Genomic DNA, 20,740 nt, shown 5'->3' with positions numbered 1-20,740 from the left:
AGTGACAGTTGCTTGTTTGCTAGCAATGATACAACTTTGGTTTTGATTCGTTGATACTCACTTCAGTCGTTCATAATGTCTAAAGGTTTTATGTGACATTCATGTCAAATGTTTCTGTTTATCTGTATGACGATTTGAATAAAACGAGCGATTTTTGGACAAAACTCTCCTCTGCCATTAAATTTGAGGGAAGGTATAAAGTTGCTCCTGTAGATTGTATTCTCAAAAGTAGATATGCTATCCTAAGAAAGGATCGTACATATGATATAAAAATTAGATCACATGATTGGCCGATTGTCAACGATCAACATGTAATCGAAAAGATCAATTCATATGAATACCCCAGCGTCACATTATCATATAAGGAGTTCGGAAGCATGAATGATTTATGTCGTACTATTAACAAAAAATTTCATATCGTAAAAATGGTGCCTTTGAATTCAACTGCTCACAGGAAGAGGGCCAAATCTATAATAGTTCACCCATTGACAATGAAAAGATTATTCTCAATGAGAATTTACGTTAAGTTCTTGATTTTAAACATAATATAATCAATGGTAAAAGTGCTGGAAGCGCTAGTGGCATAGATCGTGCGATTTCCGCAGAGTACCCACTTGACTTCTCATCAGACGATTCTATATTTATTTACGCATCCTTTGTCGAGAGATCAAGAGCGGTAATACCAATTTTCGCCTCCTACCTGTTCTTGAACGAAAAACCTCTAATGACCATATTCATCAATATAATATAATGCACCTTCAATACATTCCAGTCAAAACTTCGTATTTGGAGCTCTGTCAGTTAGAATCAAGAAATGAATAGGGTAATCCTCTGGCAATAACAAAAGGTTTGGTTGTAGTTGCATGTCATTTTCGACCCATTCAGTGAGATAGCTGATAGAAATCATTTTGTTCGTCGTGATTTTGATTGCAATCCTTGTACCCATGAATCACTGACAATTGGCTTGTTGAATGGACTATTATAAAGATTGTTTTTCAATTTCCTATGACAGTCTCAGCTATTATTTTTCTAACCTGCGTCTTTCTGCACTACCCCTCGCTAAAAAAAATATTGCACCGGTTGCGGCGGGTTTTTCGCCCTCTATATTATGTGATTGGGGCTCTGGGAAGGATATTCAAGATAGTGTATCTCAGGTCGAGCGCCCAATCCCTTGGTTAGTGATTGAAACAACTCGGAAAAAGTTTAAAAAGGGTGCGAAAGACCTCATCATTTATTAGTCTCAACTCAGCCCGGAATCGTAAAGCATCAAAGAAAAAGAGAGTAAAACGATCCAAAAAGGATTTCTTTTCTTAGACAGTGGTATATCTAACACAAAAAGATTCTCAACCTTCAGTCCCTCATCTCTAAATCTATCAATGTGGAAATGTAGATTTCAGTGTAAAACATGGATATTATGAACAATTTTATGCGCAACATCCGGTCTCTGAAAATTTCCATTTTAAAATTTATTCCAATGAAGACTACTTCATAGATTTCACTTCGACATTTATTGATTTAAAAGTCATTGGTAAAAATCTAACAATGAAAAACCAAGTGCAGCCGAGAGGTTATTCTACGAAAATTGCGTACTACACAATTTATTTCGACAAATAAGTGTCTACATAAATGGAACATTGGCGAACACCAGCAATAATCTTTCAAATTATGCAAGTTATATACAATTCATGTTGATCACTCCAATGTATTATAAGCTGTTGTGAGGACATGCTCTGGGTTATGAATATAAAATAGATACTGACATCAATAATATTGTTAGAGATGCGACAACTAAAGATTTACATATATTTGGTGAACTAAATCATGAGGTATTTGATACACCTCAATGGTTGCTTCCCAATGTAAAGATTGAAATAAAGCTACTACTTGCACCGTTCAGTTTTATTTTCCGAAAAGTACTGGGCATTGCACCCGATGAAACAGATTCTCTGACGTCGGCAATGCTCCATGTACGACCACAACAAGTCATGTGTTCTATTTCTTTGACAATTGAAAAATTAAGAGCTGCTGGAAATAATATCAAATTGCTCGTGCCTCATAAATTTCGAATCAACGTCATATTGCTACGGGTACACGTACCAATACCGATTCATCATTTATCAATGGCGAAATTCCTTCAAAATTGGTATTCGCTTTTATAAAAAGTGCTAGCGCTGTTGGTTCATGGACAAATTCACCGCATAAATTTGAACTGTTTGGACTTTCATCGCTTGTATGTAAAGCAAATGGAATTCCTTTCTACAACTTATCCTTTGATAAATCCTACAATACCCTATATGAATTGATAACGCAATACCTAGATCGAGATTCTCAATTATTCGAAAATGGTATAACTGAAGAAATATTTGCGAAAACTCACGGCATTATCATATTGAATTTGTCCGGTACTCAAGATGTGAGTATTCTCCAAACGGGTAATGCACATTTAGAGTGTAATTTTGCCGAGCCCTTGGAGGAAAGAATTACATTAGTCTCCCTAAATCAATTTGAAATCTATTGGAAAATTACCTCTGACGGCAGTGTTTTATTAGACTTGTTACCATGAACACGAATCAAACAATCAGAATATTCAATATGGACCCCTACATGTCGAAATATTAATCCTATTGCATACTTTCATATTCCCTGGAGCATATTCAACGTGTTGGCAATACCCTTATCATTGTTAATATCAGTCAATCAACGGTAAAGACGGGGCATTTGTTATGCATCTTTCAAACAAGATGCAATATAAAATGTTTTGATCCAATTGGCCTACTGTATACATTCTACACACCTCACATTAAAAATTTTTTTGAGCAGAGTAGAAAATCTATTATTCAAAATCGGAAGTGGGTACAAGATCTATCAACGAAAAGCTGTGGTTTTCACGCCCTATTATATTTATTTTTCGAAGTCTATTTATTTTTCGAAGTCGTGGACATACTAACATGGACTATATTTATGGCGACAATCCCAGATTGAATGACTTTCTAGTTGAAAATACTCTTTACTACCTCTTTAATATAAATTTCGGTGCTCTAAAAGTGAAATGCCTTAAAAATGTATGTAAATTTGTTTAATAATGAAATTTGTATATACACAAAACACTGTCCTTTTCTCAGATTTCTTCTTCTACGTACAGGTAATTATCAGAAAAGATAAGGGGTAACAGCTCATCAGGATTCAGCTTGCATTCATCTTGACATGCATAGTCAGCGTCACATTTTCTACAATATAGTGTAACTTCATTTTTATTAAATCTTTTTGTAAAGTCAATAGTACTACTCTGATTCATATTCTAAAATTCGCGTGTTTCAGTTTTCTTATTTGAAGCAATATCACATACAAAATTCTCATCTCACTTTCTGCAAAAGCCAAATAAAAGTCTGTAGGTTTATAATCAAAGTAGCCAGTATCTTCACTGCGATGTCTTAAAAACCAGATTCTTTTATTATTCGAGTAACTGAAGCGTAGACCAAGTTCTTCTTCCCGAGACAATTCAAAACGACGACGATACCAGGCTTTTAACATAAACTGAACTCAAGTTTAGGGTTTTTTGCAATCATGCCAGGGTAAGTATTTTCTCATCGATCGCATTTATCATAGTGATAGTTGGAACATTAGAATCCTCTACTATGAGAGTCACAAATCACTTCCAGACAGGAATTACAGCCTTTAATTTGCACAGCATATCCTCTATGCAATTTACACGGATTGCATAATTTACACTTTTCATTATAGTCATCAGCAAAACCTCAATTCTCACAGGATAACCAGCTACCCAATGTATACAAGCATAATGGGCATGTGTAAAACATTTTTCGATGTTAACTGTCTCACTTCCAAAAAGAAACTGACTCGGGGTAAATAAAAATGTCTCCTAGGGGCGCCACCAACAATGTTTAGACATGATTTCGTACAAAATGGCCGTTTAAGTAGTGGATAAGAGCAGAACCACAATATCATTTTGTTTTGTCTCAATTAATATATCTATAAATTGAGTAAAAGCTTGGGGATCACGACGACAAAGTTTCATACAATAGTCCAAAGATGGGGAATCGGTTCCAATTATATCGTTAAGCATTTCTCGAGGAAATATTTTTCTTTGAAGAGATAATTCCAGGAAGTCGTCATCTAAAATTTAACATTCTTCCTATTTTCTAAACATTTTTCAATTACGTAAGATATTCTGGTTCTCAAATCTATCCATTTTAACATTCTTACTGCCAAGTACAGACTAACCTTTTTCTATAAATTGTTCTCTTCAATATATTTCTAGGGCATTTAATCCGTCTTATAGTCTCTGTATATGCACTATATTCACCTTAGCCGCAAAACACAATTGTTCTTCCGACTTGAATTTGCTTAATGATATAACATACCTTGCATACATCTTGTCCCATTCTAGGGTTAGTCGGGAACCCCTTGCAATTTCCACCACTACTTTAGGCACTCTATGTTCCACTTCATCAACACTTTCAATATTCAATAATGTATAAGCATCCATTTTGATGTTGATTATCTCACTTCCAAAAAGAAACTGACTCATGATAAAAAAAAATGGCTTCTACCGCCTGGAAACATGTTTAGACAAGATTTTCCTATAAAATGGCCGTCTAAGGTTTTTAATAGAAAAACAACAGAGGGAGTAAAAACACCTGGATTCCAGGAAAGCCGTCTAGACATCTATACGGGAAAAACAACATGGAATTCTGTCACCTGGAAACAGGGCTCTCATAGAAATACTCAGGGGTGTGTCACGTAACGTAACATGCATTTGAAATACACAGAGATGTGTCACCTGACGTCAGAGGGCTCCGGTTGGAATCCAATGCTATTTTCCCTACGAATGCCGTGAAATCAGAGGGCTCCGCTAGAAACAGCTGATCGCATTGCTCAGGTGCAATGGGTTACGAGTTCCATTCTCCTTGCTAATTTTCCTTATTATTTGAACTTGTCTAATATCCCGACCACATTCCACGTAATTGCATTGAAACACCCAGGACTCTTGCCAGGGGTGGGAATCTTGGCAGGGGTTGTCATGGGAATTTTACCAGGGCTGTCATGGGAATTTGGTCAGGGCTGTCATGGGAATTCTGATAGGGGAGTTGTGACGTCAGAGAGCTCCAAGGGAAAAGGGATAGGGCTGTCATCGGAGTAATTAACCCGATACTACTCATGTTATGATTTACTTGGGGGTGTTTCAATTACAAAACGCATACCAATTTGTATATATTTATTTTTGTACCTTTTTAGCGAGTAGAATTAAGCCTTTGGGCAAGGGGAGGGGGCTGAAGTCCGGGTAGCAACCTAAAACTATTTAATTGTAAGACTAAAGTTATTAAATATTGAGTATTTAAAATCAGCGAAAAAGGTACAAAAATTTAGAAAATTCTCAATTTGTATTGATGATGAAAAAATTCTTTTTAATGAGAAAATTCTTTTTAATGTATAGGTTGCTTTAAGACATCAGACTTAGGATACTTATTTTTAGATACTTGTTTTATTACATACTTTATTTTAGGATACTCATTTGTTACTTATTATAAAAATACTTGGATACTCAAGTTAAAAATTAACTACTCACCTGACCAGTTGTCAATGCCTGGAGCCCCAAGGATAGCTTCAACTTCTGAAGATTTGGAATCTCTTCCCTAGAAAAAAAAACCATTGATATTAGTTACCACACTGTGACCCAGGCATGAACACAGGTGAGGGGAGATTTCAGATGGTCTACCCTCCCAAAATCTCAACATATTTTCTATTTGTTTTTAATGAGTTTCAAGTCATTTGCTGTAGGTTTCCTACTTAACCCCCTCCTTCCCCTCTCCATGTTTAGGTGTCAGCTCTGAGTGTTGTCAGAAAATACTATAAATAACTCAAAACAGCCCGATGTTCATACTTTCACCTAGACTTAAACGGTATAGTACCGTAAATGTTGTTGAATGAGACCTCCTTCACATATACAGAAATTCACCGCTCAAGATTCGTAAATGTTCTCAAATTAGAAAATACCATGAGCCTCTTTATTGATGCCCCGACCCTAGTTTCATCTATTCATCTCTGCATTCTTCTATATGCTTAAAAAAATTTCTGATCAAGTTGTTGCCGGATAATCCTTCTATAAGGCCTGGTCATGATTGACATCATTCACCCTGCCAGCTCCCAGGCCGGCTTCGACTAGACAGCTACTCAGAGTCGTCTTATAATATTTGAAGGCTGTCCAGTTATATTGATTGTCCAATCGTAGCCGCCTGATAAAAAATGATCCGCCAACAAAAAATGCTCCTTGCAGGGTAATTGCTGTCAATCAAGACGAGGCATTAACTTCTACAAAAGCTACTCTGACCAGTTCTATGTGATGACTCTTGGCTTCGGCTTGGCTCTATTTATCGCCTTACTAACTTAAACTAGCTTTGAATTAACTTTAAATTACACATTGTTAAACTACTTTACTATCTACCTTAGTTCTCTCCTAGGATGGATGAATGGATGATAGACTATGTATCAACTAGTTAAATGACATCATTAATACTGATTTGAATTAAAATCAAGTTACTGGCATCAAGCCATGGCTAATTGGAGAAAAAACCAAGACAGATAGTCTGGGTGAGAGGCAAATCGGGCATAAGCCTTTTTTAGGATTGTATAAAAATGATGTCATTTCGCTTGTTGATTAACTAAAAAAACAAGTTTTTTTAATTGAAAGTAAGGAGCGACATTAAACTTAAAACGAACAGAAATTATTCCGTATATGAAAGGGGCTGTCCCCTCCTCAACGCCTCGCTCTTTACACTAAAGTTTCTTATTGTTTTAAAAAATAAAGTTGTGAGACAGAGTCAAACTTTAGCGTAAAGAACGAGGCGTTGAGGAGGGGACAGCCCCTTTCACATTAGAAATAATTTCTGTTTGGTTTAAGTTTTAATGTCGCTCTTTACTTTCAGTTAAAAAAATTGTTTTTTTAGTTAATTTCTGAACGTTCTTGAATTAATACAGATTTAATTTAGGCTCATCGCAAATGAATAATTAAAACGAAATTTGCATTTTAATTTTCCTTTTTTTGTTTAAATGGTTTTCTCGAAATTCGGTTCTGAAGTAACTTACGATTTAACTTACGCAGCAAATTTTTATATTTGTATGTTTTTATTACGTATATTAGGGAGTTCTCTCCCTAGTCAATACCTCGCTCTTTCCGCTAAAGTTTGAATTTTGTTCGAATCACAAACCCCTGAATCACAAAGGCCGGTTAATTAGAATATTTAGCTCTCTTGAAAGTACTAAAAAACGTTAGCGTAAATAGCGATGTATTGACTAGGGGCGAATCATATACGTAATAATTTCTGTTCGTTTTAAGTTTTAATGTTGCTCCTTATTTTCAGTTGAAAAAAACTTGTTTTTTATTTAATTTCTGATCGTTTTTTTAAAAATGCTGGGAAATCTGGCGCCCCCTTCATGGAAATGTACCTTCCCCCGAAGAAATATCCTCCATGGAAAGATCTTCCCCCGTAGCCCCTACTCCGACCCCGACCCCCGACTAGAAAAAATTCCTCCTGAAAACACCTGTATACTTCCCAATAACCAATACTATATGTAAATAATGGCCTATATGTAATACTATATGTAAGTTTCTAACTTGCAGCCCTTCCCCCGTAAACTGTGGGGGATTAAGTCATCCTCAAAGACATATTTACAAGACTTTTGACCATGCTGAACAAAATGACTTTCTCAAAATTTTAATTGGGTGACTTCGGGAAAAAAATGAGTGTGGGAGGGGGCCAAGTTGCCCTCCAATTTTTTTGGTCACTTAAAAACTGCACTAGAACTTTTAATTTCCGTTCGAATGAGCCCTCTCACGATATTCTAGGACTACTGGATTGATACGATCACCCATGGGGAAAAAAATAAATAAAATGAAAATATGCACGCATCCGTGATCTTTCTTCTGGCCAAAAATACAAAACTCTACATTTTTTGCAGATAGGAGCTCGAAACTTCTATAGTAGGGTTCTCTGATGCGCTGAATCTGATGGTGTGATTTTTATTAGAATTCTATGACTTTTAGGAGTTGTTTCCCCCTTTTTTCGAAAATAAGGCAAATTTTCTCAGGCGCGTAACTTTAAATGAGTAAAACTAAGCTTGATGAAACTTATATATTGGAAATCAGCATAAAAATCTGATTCGTCTGATGTATCTATTGGTATCAAACTTCCGTTTTTCAGAGTTTTGGTACTATTGAGTAGGGTCGCTCCTTACTTACAGTTCGTTACCACGAACTGTTTGATAGATACATGTCAAACATGTTGCCATAAAACACGCTAAAATGGTTTGAACTTACTACCCTTATGTGTTGTTAACATATATACCTACAGGTATAAACGTAACTGCAAACAGGAGGGAGAAGAATGGGAGTAGCAATAAATTTTGAAATTTGTCCAAAGTTCCCCCTCCGTCTTGGAAAATACGGTAAGGTGTTTTGTATTATTAGTAAATAAAAATATCTTCTATGGCCTACCGTCAAAAGTATTATCATACTAAAATTTATCGTGATAACTAAACGATTCGAATTTTTTTCACAATTGTAGTGTGTTTTTAATGGTTGTTATAAATCCGATTCTGTCCGACTCATTAGAATTTTGACAAAAAAGAAAACAAGATTTCAGAGCTGTCATTTCCGTCTTTTAAGTGACTAAAAGCAAATGTCAGTATGCCACGAAGCAGCAGAATTTTATAATTTAGCACTAAAAGGTATCTTTTTCTCTTGGAATTTTCTTTTTCATACTGTTTTTGTCATTTCACAGGATCATATTAGCCTGATACTAACAATATGATTAGCCAAAGAAACATGTTAAATCACAACCAAATTTGATGGAACTACAGGATCTACCAAATTTGGCTATTAACAGGAACCAAATCAACACGCTAAATCGCCAAATTTGGGAATGGACAAAAATTTAAAACAATTTGACGAAATATTTATTAAATGGTCAAAAATTAAGGAATAGCACACCCCTCTCCACCCCCGGGATGCTGCTGCTCCCATCATCCGCCATTAGTTTGCAGTAGGAGTTCGTTGTCCCTAAGGACTGTCCATTCAAGCTTCCCAGACCTGTCCCTGTGAGAATGGATTTTCATTAGGATACAGAGAGCCCTTACAGGATTACATTCTGAATTTGTTGAATATCACATATAGCAATTTAGTTGGCAGATAGATAGTGGCCAAGAGAATTAAGACTGGAAACTCTAAGGTCCATGAAAAAAAAAATCAAGGAAGCCATCTAGCAACATCCACACTAAACAATACCATCCTTTGTATAGCTCTAAATAATTACTACCTGTGTAGTAATTAGTACCTGTGTATTACACCTACTATATCTTAAAAAATGTAATGTATCAAAGCTTAGCTAAAAAATATGGTAAATTTTTACCAAATCATATTATTGACAGACGAATAAAGTGAATATACCACTCGATGCCTTTTTTATGCTCTTTCCAAATATGATAATCATTTTTGTCGGAAATGAATTTTACCCCCACCCCTATATATACCAACTCAGGGTATGTATATGCACATTAGGGGGGGGCAAATTTTATTTCTGATTTAAATAGGAGTTTAGTTTAAACTTTACCCCCACCCCTCTAATGTGCAAATATATACCCTGAATTGGTATATAGGGCTGGGGGTTAAATTAATTGATTATTATATTTGGAAAGAGCAAAAAAAGGCATCGAGTGGTATATTCACTTTATTCGTAATTCAATAATATGATTTGGTAAACATTTACCAACAATATTTGCATCATCGGGCACTACCACCAAATTACCAACAATTGCATCTGTCAATAATATGTCTGCTCGCAATTTGGTTAATTTGGAATATAGGACCTGATAAGATACCTAAGAAATAAACATACTATTCAATTCAGTCTGTTCTCTTGATTCGGTCTTGATACTAAAACAACAGCAGTCAAAATAACACAAAGGATACCGGGAAATTACTTCTGTTTTTGCGGCTTTTGCTTACTAAATAGCACTTCTCTGAAAAACTGAAGTTCAGATCTAATTTGCAATTTTTTGATGGACTCCTCCTTCCTACTTGAAAGTGCTATGTTCGTTTTCGGTATCTGTGTTCTTTACGCTATATGTTTGTGTATTTTTAATAAAAACCCCAATCCGTTGTACCGCCTTCTTGAAATAAGCAAGATAGTAAAGCGTGGCACCCGGATTATTTGGGACAACGAAACTTGATGCATGTGGTTTTATTTATTAAAAAGAGTACACACAGGTCAAGCTGCGATTCCATTGTTTCAATTTACATTTTTCTTCGATTTATGAATATTATTAATAAAGTTTGGATGCCAAAATAAGTTTCAACTTATTCTTAAGTCAGGGATAAAATTCAATCAGTCAACAATACAAACATAAATATAAGCAATAACAAAACACTTGCGTTAAATCACACAAGTTCCTACGTTTCATAGAATTGAGGCTGCAATCACTTCACAGATTCAAGGTTACATCCTGTGATTTAAAGTTTATGAGCCCTAATTTAAGGTTATTTGGTTTTGATAAAAAATTGAACTTTAAATCACGGAGAATAAGTGCTTAAACTAGAAAACGTAAATGCAGATTAGATTTTTGTAGATGGTGCAACAAGCGTAAGTTAAGTGGCGGTCCACATCTACATCCGCATGATTTACTTCCAGTGTCACCTTAAAGTAAAATCTTACGATAGAATGAACATTATAAATATGGATAAGGTCAGAACATTGGCTGATTCAATTGCGTTCCATGGTCCATGAAATTAAAGTGAATCATATCCGTATCTACAAGGATTTTAAATTTCGGGATTGTAAAATTCCAGGATTTTAAGTTTATTTTATTTTTTAGATCTATTCCAATAGACGCTATTTCAAAGAATATGCACTTATAACCACGTCGTGCACCTCGCGGGGAAACTTGTATGTTCAATTAAAAATTTGTAGAACCCACAGTAGTTAAGCTTAATCTTGAATGTTCTGAAAGTTTTAATGTCCGTGTGACCTAGTAGAAGCTAAGGATTCCATTTTGTAACTTTTGTTTGCAATAAAGTTGTTTTGACTTTCCAGGAACGAAAAACAAAAAAAAAGAAACAATTTGCTTCTTATAAGATAAATAATCTTGATGAAGAAAAGAAAATTCCAGATAGAATAACAACAACAACAAAAATGAGAGTAAAAATAAACAACACCTCGAAAGTAATGCAGGATTTTATTATAAGAATTTCAAGAGATTACAGTTATCTGTCCTCGATAACCCTCGAAATACGTTTTCTTATGAGGTTTTTTGGTCCCCTGGCTCCGAGAATTAGATAAATATTAATTTCTTCTGTTTTATTACTTCTCTCTAAACTCAACCTTCCCATTTTTCAAGATAATATTTTTACTTCTTATATGAATAAGTCAGCTAATTAAGACAGATAGATGAGTCATCCACCAGTCCAGGCACCATTGCTAGGTCTTTCAGTAAGTTTCTCTAAATGGTCATGTGTGGAATCATACAGATATAGCATGTTCCGACGACCATTGAATTGGCTTGAATAACAAAGGCATATGCCCATGTAGAGGTTGTGTGCTTTTGTTTTTGCTCTTTGTCTTTTGTCCATGTTTATACATTGAAGGTAATAGTAAGTCTTTTTCAAGTTATTGTGTATAAACATAATTTTCTAATCTAGGTTGTGATTTTGCTGCGATATTTGCTTTAGGCGAGTAACTTCTCTTACGTTGGTGCTACGATTCTCCTGAATAAAAGATTTATAGGATAAGGCTCTAACGATTAAGTCAGTTCAGACACCCGTTCAGTTTTCTAGTGGGATACCCCTTCCCAAACCTAGCACCCAGTTTGGTATCCTGAGGGCAGGACTGAATAGCGGAAGTTTAGGGACATTCGAAGTGTGAGGTTTTCTAAATGACTGTTTTCTTTAGGCTACAAGAAGATATCCTACAAGTCGTAAATGGGTAGGTATAGGAGGTATAGGTAAATGGTATGGTAATGGTATAGGAGCCAAGTGTAAGCCTCAGTGTTACTGCGACCCATTCCAAAACCTAAAACAAGTGTAGTTGTGAATTAATGTAAAAAATTGTCTATAAAACCAAGACTATCGATTGATATGCTATGGATTCTTGAATCAGCAGATTCCTGTAATTGTCATTGTTTTCAGCTTTGCTTTATTACATTTTTCTTACTTTATTCATCTCACTTTTTCATTGTCATTTGTTAATGCCCTTGTTTATCACAACATTGCTTACGATATATTCACTTTGAAGAGTTGATGACGATTTCGAACGACACGATAGTGTAAAATTAAGAAAATAGACTCTAAACTCAAATATCTAACTCGCTAGCTAATAGATCTTAAAACTCTAAGCTCATTAGCTCTAAGTTCTTGGGTTTAATCAAGTAAATTTTCAGAATTAAATCAATGATCTATACTAGGACCCAAGAAGGTGCTCTCAAGTTCTTACATATACCTCTTCCATAATTAAAAATAAAGTATCTTATATTCACTCTGAGAAAAAAAAAATAAAGTTTGGCTTGAACTCCACTTCAACTGGAAGCCTTGGAAAGTTAGTTTAGGTAATTGGTCATTTCGAATAATCTTACAGCCCTTAAACGTGAGGAAGGGGTGGGATGAGAGCATAAAAATATCCTTCTATTACCCTAAATATGGACTGTAGTTCAATCCTTGAAATTTTCATTTATGCGACACAATAATTTTCTAATCCAAGAGAATCCACTATTCAAGACGTAGAAAATCACGGAAATAGGAACGGGGAAAAAAGTTTTCCAAGCCTTAGATTCATTCCTGAAAGTCTCATTAAAGCAGAGCAACAGCTTTCAGGGGTAGCAAGAAGCCAGAACTATGTATTTTAACCCCTAAGTACTATATTAATATTACTCTTTATTTTTACTTTTGAGAAGCCTTATTTTGTTCGCATTCAGACTCTAAAGCAGCGTTCACAAGCGGGTCTAGCTAGAATCTCATGTCTGGACACGTGTATAGCCAGAATTCAATGTCTAGGCAACGACCGTTCACAATTAAAATTCGGCGCTTAGCTAGACACGCTAGCCAAGGCGCTTGGCTAGACATTGAGTTCTAGACTCTAGAACTCAGTGTCCAGGATTTTCGATGACAGCCAATCAGAATGTGTCAAGTTCCACTTTTTTCATCATTGATGTTTATATATTTAACTGAAATTTAATTTTTGTTTTCCCATTAATTGTTTTTTTTTTCATGTTAGGCGAATATGCAACACTAGACATTATAGGGAAGCACACTAAGGCAATTGTTTCGCTGATCTCATCCATTATCTTGTGACAGGAAAAATAGGGATTACAATTTTGAAAGTTTTGTACGCGTAAGCTCTCTTGATTGGCTTGAAATGACAATTTGAAACTAAATTTGTAGTTTTAGCTAAACACCGAATTTTACTTGTGAACGGTCGTTGCCTAGACATTGAATTCTGGCTAGACACGTGTCTAGACATGGAATTCTATCTAGACACGCTTGTAAACGCCGCATAAATATAGCATTTTTACTCACCTTCTTCAAAACATGACTCGATATTCCCATTTGTGCATATCCGGTCCCATAGAAATCGACTGATCCTGTGTACTTTCTATCATGCTTTACAAAATTGAAATCTGTAAGAAACTCTTTTGAATAGCTCAAAGTCACTGTTATAATTTACTTGAAGCTAGAAAACTGCGAGTTAAACACTGCAAACAGTAGCAGTTGCGTTCTTTTCTTTTTTTGCTATTATGCAACTGCTACTATTCAGGTAAGGTTTTCAGCATCGTTAACATAATTTGAAAATCCTTGAAATAAATGGAATGACGAAAATTTAATTTTTTTTTCATATTTCCTTATTATAGTAAAGCTGTTCATGCTCCTGAAATTTTGTCAAAATTTCGAAAAATAGAAAAAATACTTTACACGTTCATTTGGGATGTTGAACTTGGAAGAAAAACTGAGTAAAAGAAAAATATGTTTTGATAAATTTTCCAAGAAAATGAAAATAGAATTATATTCTGAGCTAAGTCAAAAAAGCAATTATTTTGTATATTTTCACCTTTTTCAATTTGAAAATAGGAAATTGTTAATTTCTTACTAAGTCTCTCATCATTGTTGTAGCGATAGCTGCAATATAGTATAGAGCGAACGATGGCCAAAGGTACCAAAAATTTAAAGTGCTTTAATAAAATATCTAGTGAGAAAAAACTGCCATTTGTTGCTTATTATGAATGGTAACTGTTGTTTTCGATCAGTCTTAAAAGTTAAATCTGGCTACGAAAAAACAACTTTGTTGGCTTTTCGAAATGCGTCGAATTGAAATGAAAAGTCCACCATTGGAATTTTCACTGCCGAAAATCCTATCAAAAACTTACAGCCTCCATCATTGATCAGCAAAGAAAATCACTTTTTTGCATGGGTAGCGCTGATTTTCTCTTTTTCTTTGTTTTTCTTCTCATTTTCTCTTTTTCGAACTCTTTTCCTTCTCCACCTGCAAGTTACTATTGGACCTCACAGTTTGCACCCCAGAAAATACCCGATTTTGTTCTACTAACCCAATAGACAAAACCCTAGCATGATACCAATTCTAACAATGTACAAAATAACTGCTATTCTGCAAAAAAGACAATTTTTGAGATATTTCAGGAAGGTACTGGAGATGCCATGGGCTTCCTATAAGGTCGTACCCAGGATTTTTTTTCGGAGGAGGGTTTACACCAACAAAAGTTTTTGGGGAGGTTTTACACAAAAATCCTCAAAAAACGCATACAAAATTTGTTTATGTCCTTTTCTGTTACGTTTTTACGAGTCAGACAAATATTTCGGGGGGGAGGGGGTTCAAACCCCCTAACCCCCCCCCCCCCCTGGATACGGCCTTGGCTTCCTACTAACATTAACTGAAAACCCTTGCTTTTGCGAGATGGAGCGGGGATTTTAGAGAGACCAGGGATGCACTTCGGCTCTCCGAAGTGCATTGGAGGTCTGCATCGGAAGTGCATTATTTTAAAATTCCGCTCCAAGCAAGGTAGAACACTCCAATCCTTCTAAAAAAAGATTCGCAGTGGTACAAATAGGTTGGGTTATTGGAGGACCACTGGCCCGTTTTGGCTCTTCGAAGATACAAATTGAAAATCCTCCCATGATTCTAGATAATAAAAAGGTATTATATGCATACCATTTTACTTAAAATTTGAAATGAGACTGTGGAGGAGAGTGGTGTGAGTGATTTGAAAAAAGGGCCAGACGTCTAATATTTGATATCAGGTTTTTTTTCAGCAAACCGGACCTTAGCGCATTATTGAACATACCCATTATCTTGTTTTCTTTTTTCCAGTCTCTACCACAACAAACAAGCCGTCAGCCTTCAAAACTTTCAAAATGATATGGCTCCTGAACGAACCTTTGTCAAAAGAAAAAAAACTGAAAAAACATACATTTAGCAACTGTTCAGGGAGTATTTATCAGCGCAAAAAAAAAAAAATTCAGTCTTCTTTTACTGAAAAGTCGATTTTCTTATTGAAGGACCACTTTCGAATATCACTACTAAAAATGAAGTAAAGAAAACCTCCAATCTGTTTAACAATGAGAGAGCTATTGAATTTTAGGAGGAATATGTTATACCATTCATCTTGTCAATTTAAAATACAAAAATAAGAGGGCAGACTTAAGCAAAATCACAAACAGAAATGATTTGCTAAAATAGATGGCATCACTTGCAGACCCAAGGGAAAATGTTTCCTTTTGGGAACGGATTTTTAAGCATGTTTGGGACATTTGGGTGCTTTGCGTTATAAAAAAATATATATTATTAAGGATGTTTATCCTAATGGGTACTTGTTAAGAAGCCGGTAAGTACGCGAGAAGTGAAGTTTCGTTACTGCTAATGCAATAAAACAAAACTGGATGATATATAATAGTTTATGAACGAAATTGGGCTACATATTTGTACAGTAGGGGGGGGGGGGTACAGCAGAGAATGTATTAAATACGTAGCCTGACATAATCCAACCTAGGTACCTTTTATTCCCCCTAAACCCCAAAAAACTAAAGTTTAAATGTAGTTCCCATAGTGAGAAACTCTTTGTTTATACAGCATATAGGCATTACCCGGTAAGATGCCTACCTGTTCGCAATACAATTGCCGCGTACGTACCGGATTCTTAACAAGCACCTTGTAATTCAGCTATCTCTGCTACGATTTTTTCTGAAAGCCTTAAAAGTTCTAAAAAAAACCTTACCGTCATTATAATGCCGACATATCGAACGCTAAAAATATGATAGGTACTGTACAGTGGCGGATCCAGGCTGGGGTGAGGGGGCGGGAGTCCCCCTAACGTAGTCTAAAGTAGTGTAATATACTTAATTAACGCAAATTTGAGTTAATTTAACTTGCTCCTAACACAAGTTTTTCGGATCAACCTATTTTGCGCCCCCCCCCCCTAAAAAAATACTGGATCTGGCCTTGGTACTTAAACTTTGTATAGAAAGTTGATAAAAAGAAAGAAAGTTTCATTATTTAGGATGTTTACCGTAAAGAAGCATTTATGCTAATTTTTCTTTTTTTTAATACTATAAATTCCATACAAAAAATAAAAATTATTGCATCTGCAGTATGGGCGTTAAAATTCTGATCGAATTTTTGTACTTTGCATAGAAAGCTGGATTTACAATCTTTCCAACGTTTGACACTTTTATTGGTAAATGCGTTTTTTTTTTTTTTTTTTTTTTTTGCATCCTATTGCTACTACTACAAATAACAACTAGCTGCAGCACCCAAGCCGCCTGAGGCCAACAAAGCTAAGCACACTCCTCCTGAATCCCAATCCATTAAAAGTTACCCTCGTTATGCCCTCCCTGGAAGTTCTCGTTTCCCTTAAATCCTTCCTTATGACATTTCCCATCCCATTCAGGGATGACCTACTTTTTGTTTGACCCTAGACGGTTGGCAGACAAGGACAATCTTCGGCAATCTTATATCTTTCATCCGTAGAATGTGCCATATCATCTCAACCTACTACTACTAATACTACTACTAACAACTCACCGCAGCACCAAGCCACCTGAGGCCAACACAGTTACCTACGCTCCTCCTTCATCTCAACCTATTCAAAGCCTCGCTCTTTACACCCTCCCAGGAAGTTTCCATTTCCTTCAAATCTTTCTTTATGACGCCCTCCCACCCCAGAGGAGGACGACCTGCTTTCTGTTTTGTCCTAGCGCTGAAGTTTGACTTTTTTTTCTAATGGTTTAAGAATGACTCCTGAAACTGAAGGGCAGTTTAATTAGAATAATCAGCTTTTCCCATCATATACGTAATAACTTCTGTTCGTTTTAAGCTTTAATGTTGTTCCTTACTTTCATTTGAAATTTTTTTTTTTATTGTTTTTTATTTCTGATCGTTTTCTAGATAATGGAAAATTCCTTCCTCCAACGAAAAATTACTCCATGGAAAGATCCTCCAGCGTAAGCCCCCCCCCCCCCACCAGAACCCCCTTGAAAATATCTGAATACTTCCCATTAACCACTGCTATATACAAGCAATGCGCAAAGCTTATAGCTTGCACCCCTTCCCCCGGGGTTTTGGGGGGTTAAGTCATCCTCAGAGACATAGTTATTAGATGTTTCAACCATGCTGAACAAAATGGCTATCTCCAAATTTTGATCGGAAAACTTTGGGAAAAAAGGGGCGTGGGAAGGGGGCTAGCTGCCCTCCAATATTTTGGTCTCTTAAAAAGGGCACTAGACCGTTTTGATTTCGGATAAAATGAGCCCTCACCTGATCTTTTGGGATAACTGGTTCGAAACGAACAAACAAACCCCTAGGAAAAAACAATAAACACAAAAACAAAATAAACTGGCTAAAGCGCAAAATTTCAGATTTTTGTATATAAGAGCTTGAAACCTTTACACTAGGATTCTCTGATACGTTAAATCTGGTTTTATGATTTTCATTAAGATCACTTGATGTTTTTCCCCTTTTTCAAAAATTCGGCAAATTTTTTTAGGCTCGTAACTTTTGATAGGTAGGCCTAATAGTAAACTTGAAAATATTTATATATTTTTCATAAGCGTCAAAACTCAATCTTTTGATATATCCCTTGTTATCAAGACTCTTTCATATAATTTGGTTACTATTCAGCCAATCGCTCCTTACTTACAGTTCGTTACCAAGAACTGTTTGATACTATTTAGGTAGGTGAAGCTAATCACTTCATCGATCTTCTTGTTACTGCCCAACATCACCTTTTCGCATAAAACAAAAGGGAGAACAGTGAAAACGAGGTTTTTTAAGGCCAACGAAAACACTGGAAGAAAAAAAAAACGGATGTTTCGAAAAGACAACTGCTTCTCTTCTTCAGCAATATTAGAAAAAACCTCCCAAAATCAAGTTCACATTTCCTGAGCGAAAACAACCTTTTCACCTTCACTTAATCTTAGTCTTAAGTAGAACCCCCTTATTGACTCTCACGATGACACCACTGCTGCCATCTACAATTGAGTCTAACTCCGTACGAACACCATATATGGGCATAGACTCCCTAGGGGAAATGGATTTCAGAGAAATTGATTGCGTAATCGAAGCGGGTCAATGACCTCTTTTTTCAAAGTCGATTTATTTGTTGTTTTCAAGTGTATTGACTCAGGAGTGAAGTTTGCACATGCGCATTAAGGGCGGGGGAAATGTATTGAACTAATGACTCGTGACGGGGCACCATATATGGGCATGGAATCCCCAGGGAGAACACGTTTCCGAGAAATGTCTCCGGGCAAAGTTTATTAATGTCTTTGATGTATTTCCAAGGAGAATTGTCTCCGGGGCGAAGTTTATTAATGTCTTTGGAGTTCTTCCAGGAGAATTGTTTCCGGGCCAAGTTCATTAATGTCTGACAGATCATGTCCAGGTTGATTGATTTGTCACGAAAGGGGAATTAATTTGTTGTTTCTAAGGGGAATTATTGGTTCACGAAAGGGGAATTAATTTGTTGTTTCTAAGGGGAATTATTGATTCAAGAATGGGGAATTAATTTGTTGTTTCTAAGGGGAAGGTGGGGAAGAGATATATGGGCATGGAATCCCCAGGGAGAACACGTTTCCGAGAAATTGATTGCGTAACATAACCTAACCTCATGAGCTCGTGATGGGGCACCATATATGGGCATAGAGTCCCTAGGGGAAATGACTTTCTGAGAAATTGATTGCGTAATCGAAGGGGAAGTGAATTGATCTAGGACTCATGACGGGGTTCCATATATGGGCATAGGTTACACATGACACATGACACCTGACAAATGACACATGACACATGACACCTGACACATGACACATGACACATGACACCTGACACATAACACATGACACATGACACATGACACTTGACACCTGACACCTGACACATGACACATGACACATGACACATCACCTGTTTATGGTTTTTGTCAGTGAGAATGGAAAAACAGGATTTTTCTGACTTTGATGTATTTCCAAGGAGAATTGTCTCCGGGCGAAGTTTATTAATGTCTTTGGAGTTCGTCCAGGAGAATTGTTTCCAGGCGAAGTTTATTAATGTCTTTGGTGTTCGTCCAGGAGAATTGTTTTAGACATTTTAGGGAATTATTTCTGCAAAACAGTTAGAGACATTTTAAAAGATGATTTTAGAAGAGGTTTTGAGGGTGAAACTCTGTGGTCGTTATAATACACAAGTTCTATTTGAACAGTGTTGTGAGGTCCTCTACCCAAGCCCCAAAGGGCTACGATCCCCCTACTCCAACCCCGAAGGAAGCCCCCGGCCCCCAAAGGTCCCCCGGGCCCCCAAAGGACCACCCGCCCCTCCCCCCCCCAAGGGCCCTCCAGACCCCAAAGGCCCCCCCCCCGCCCCGCCCCGCCCCCCCAAAGAGCCCCCTCCCCTTTTTTTTAATACTTTTTTTTGTGCACTTGAGACAGAGAAGGGCCCCCACATTTCAAAGGGTTTTATTATATCTTTTCAGAACAAGTTCTTTACGTAATGACATTCCTAAACCAATTTTACAAGTTGAAGTACTCATCTTTTCCACCACAACTTTACTTTACAGCTTTTTGAATGCCTCAACACCAAGCAGTACTTTTCAAAAAGCATTTCAGAACAAGTTCTTTTCTTAATATCCCTCCTAAACCAATTTTACAAGTTGAAGTACACATCCTTTTCACCATACCTTTAATTAACGACTTTTGGAACACCCCAACATCAATCAATACTTTCCAAATGCATTCCAGAACAAGTTCTTTTCGTAATATACTTCTTAAACCAATTTTATAAGTTGAAGTACTCATCTTTTCCACCACAACTTTACTTTATGACTTTTTTGCACACCCCAAGATCAAGCAATACTTTTCAAAGGCTTTATTATATCTTTTCAGAGCAAGTTCTTTACGTAATGTCCTTCCTAAACCAATTTTACAAGTTGAAGTACTCATCTTTTTCCCCACAACTTTACTTTGTGGCTTTTTGCATACCCAGATATCAAGCCATACTTTTCAAAGGCATTTCAGGACAAGTTCTTTACGTAATTTTCTTCCTAAACCCATTTTACAAGTTGAAGCACTTATCTTTTCCCCCGCAACTTTACTTTACGACTTTTTTGCACACCCAAACATCAAGCAATTCTTTCCAAAAGGCTTTATTATATCTTTTCAGAACAAGTTTTTTTCTTAATG

At 36.3% G+C, this 20,740-nt stretch overlaps 1 protein-coding gene across 2 annotated transcripts in view; it reads right to left on the bottom strand.

Moving 5' to 3' along the window:
- LOC148943588 (integrin alpha-PS4-like) overlaps positions 1-20,740 on the bottom strand; it is a 338,717-nt gene that overhangs the window by 181,608 nt on the left and 136,369 nt on the right. For both annotated transcript variants that reach the window (XM_089101816.1, XM_089101817.1), the window contains 2 exons: positions 13,580-13,680; positions 5,588-5,654 (listed from right to left, as the gene is read on the bottom strand). In XM_089101816.1, coding sequence (XP_088957942.1) covers positions 5,588-5,654; positions 13,580-13,680 — 168 coding nt within the window. The remainder of the gene's footprint in view (positions 1-5,587; positions 5,655-13,579; positions 13,681-20,740) is intronic.

Source organism: Artemia sp. Qi Xiang Cuo, chromosome 15 (assembly GCF_049724085.1).
Source record: "Artemia sp. Qi Xiang Cuo chromosome 15, ASM4972408v1, whole genome shotgun sequence".
NCBI lineage: Eukaryota > Metazoa > Arthropoda > Branchiopoda > Anostraca > Artemiidae > Artemia > Artemia sp. Qi Xiang Cuo.
Note: the sequence above shows the minus strand (reverse complement) of the source record. Positions and strands in the feature narration are given on the sequence as shown.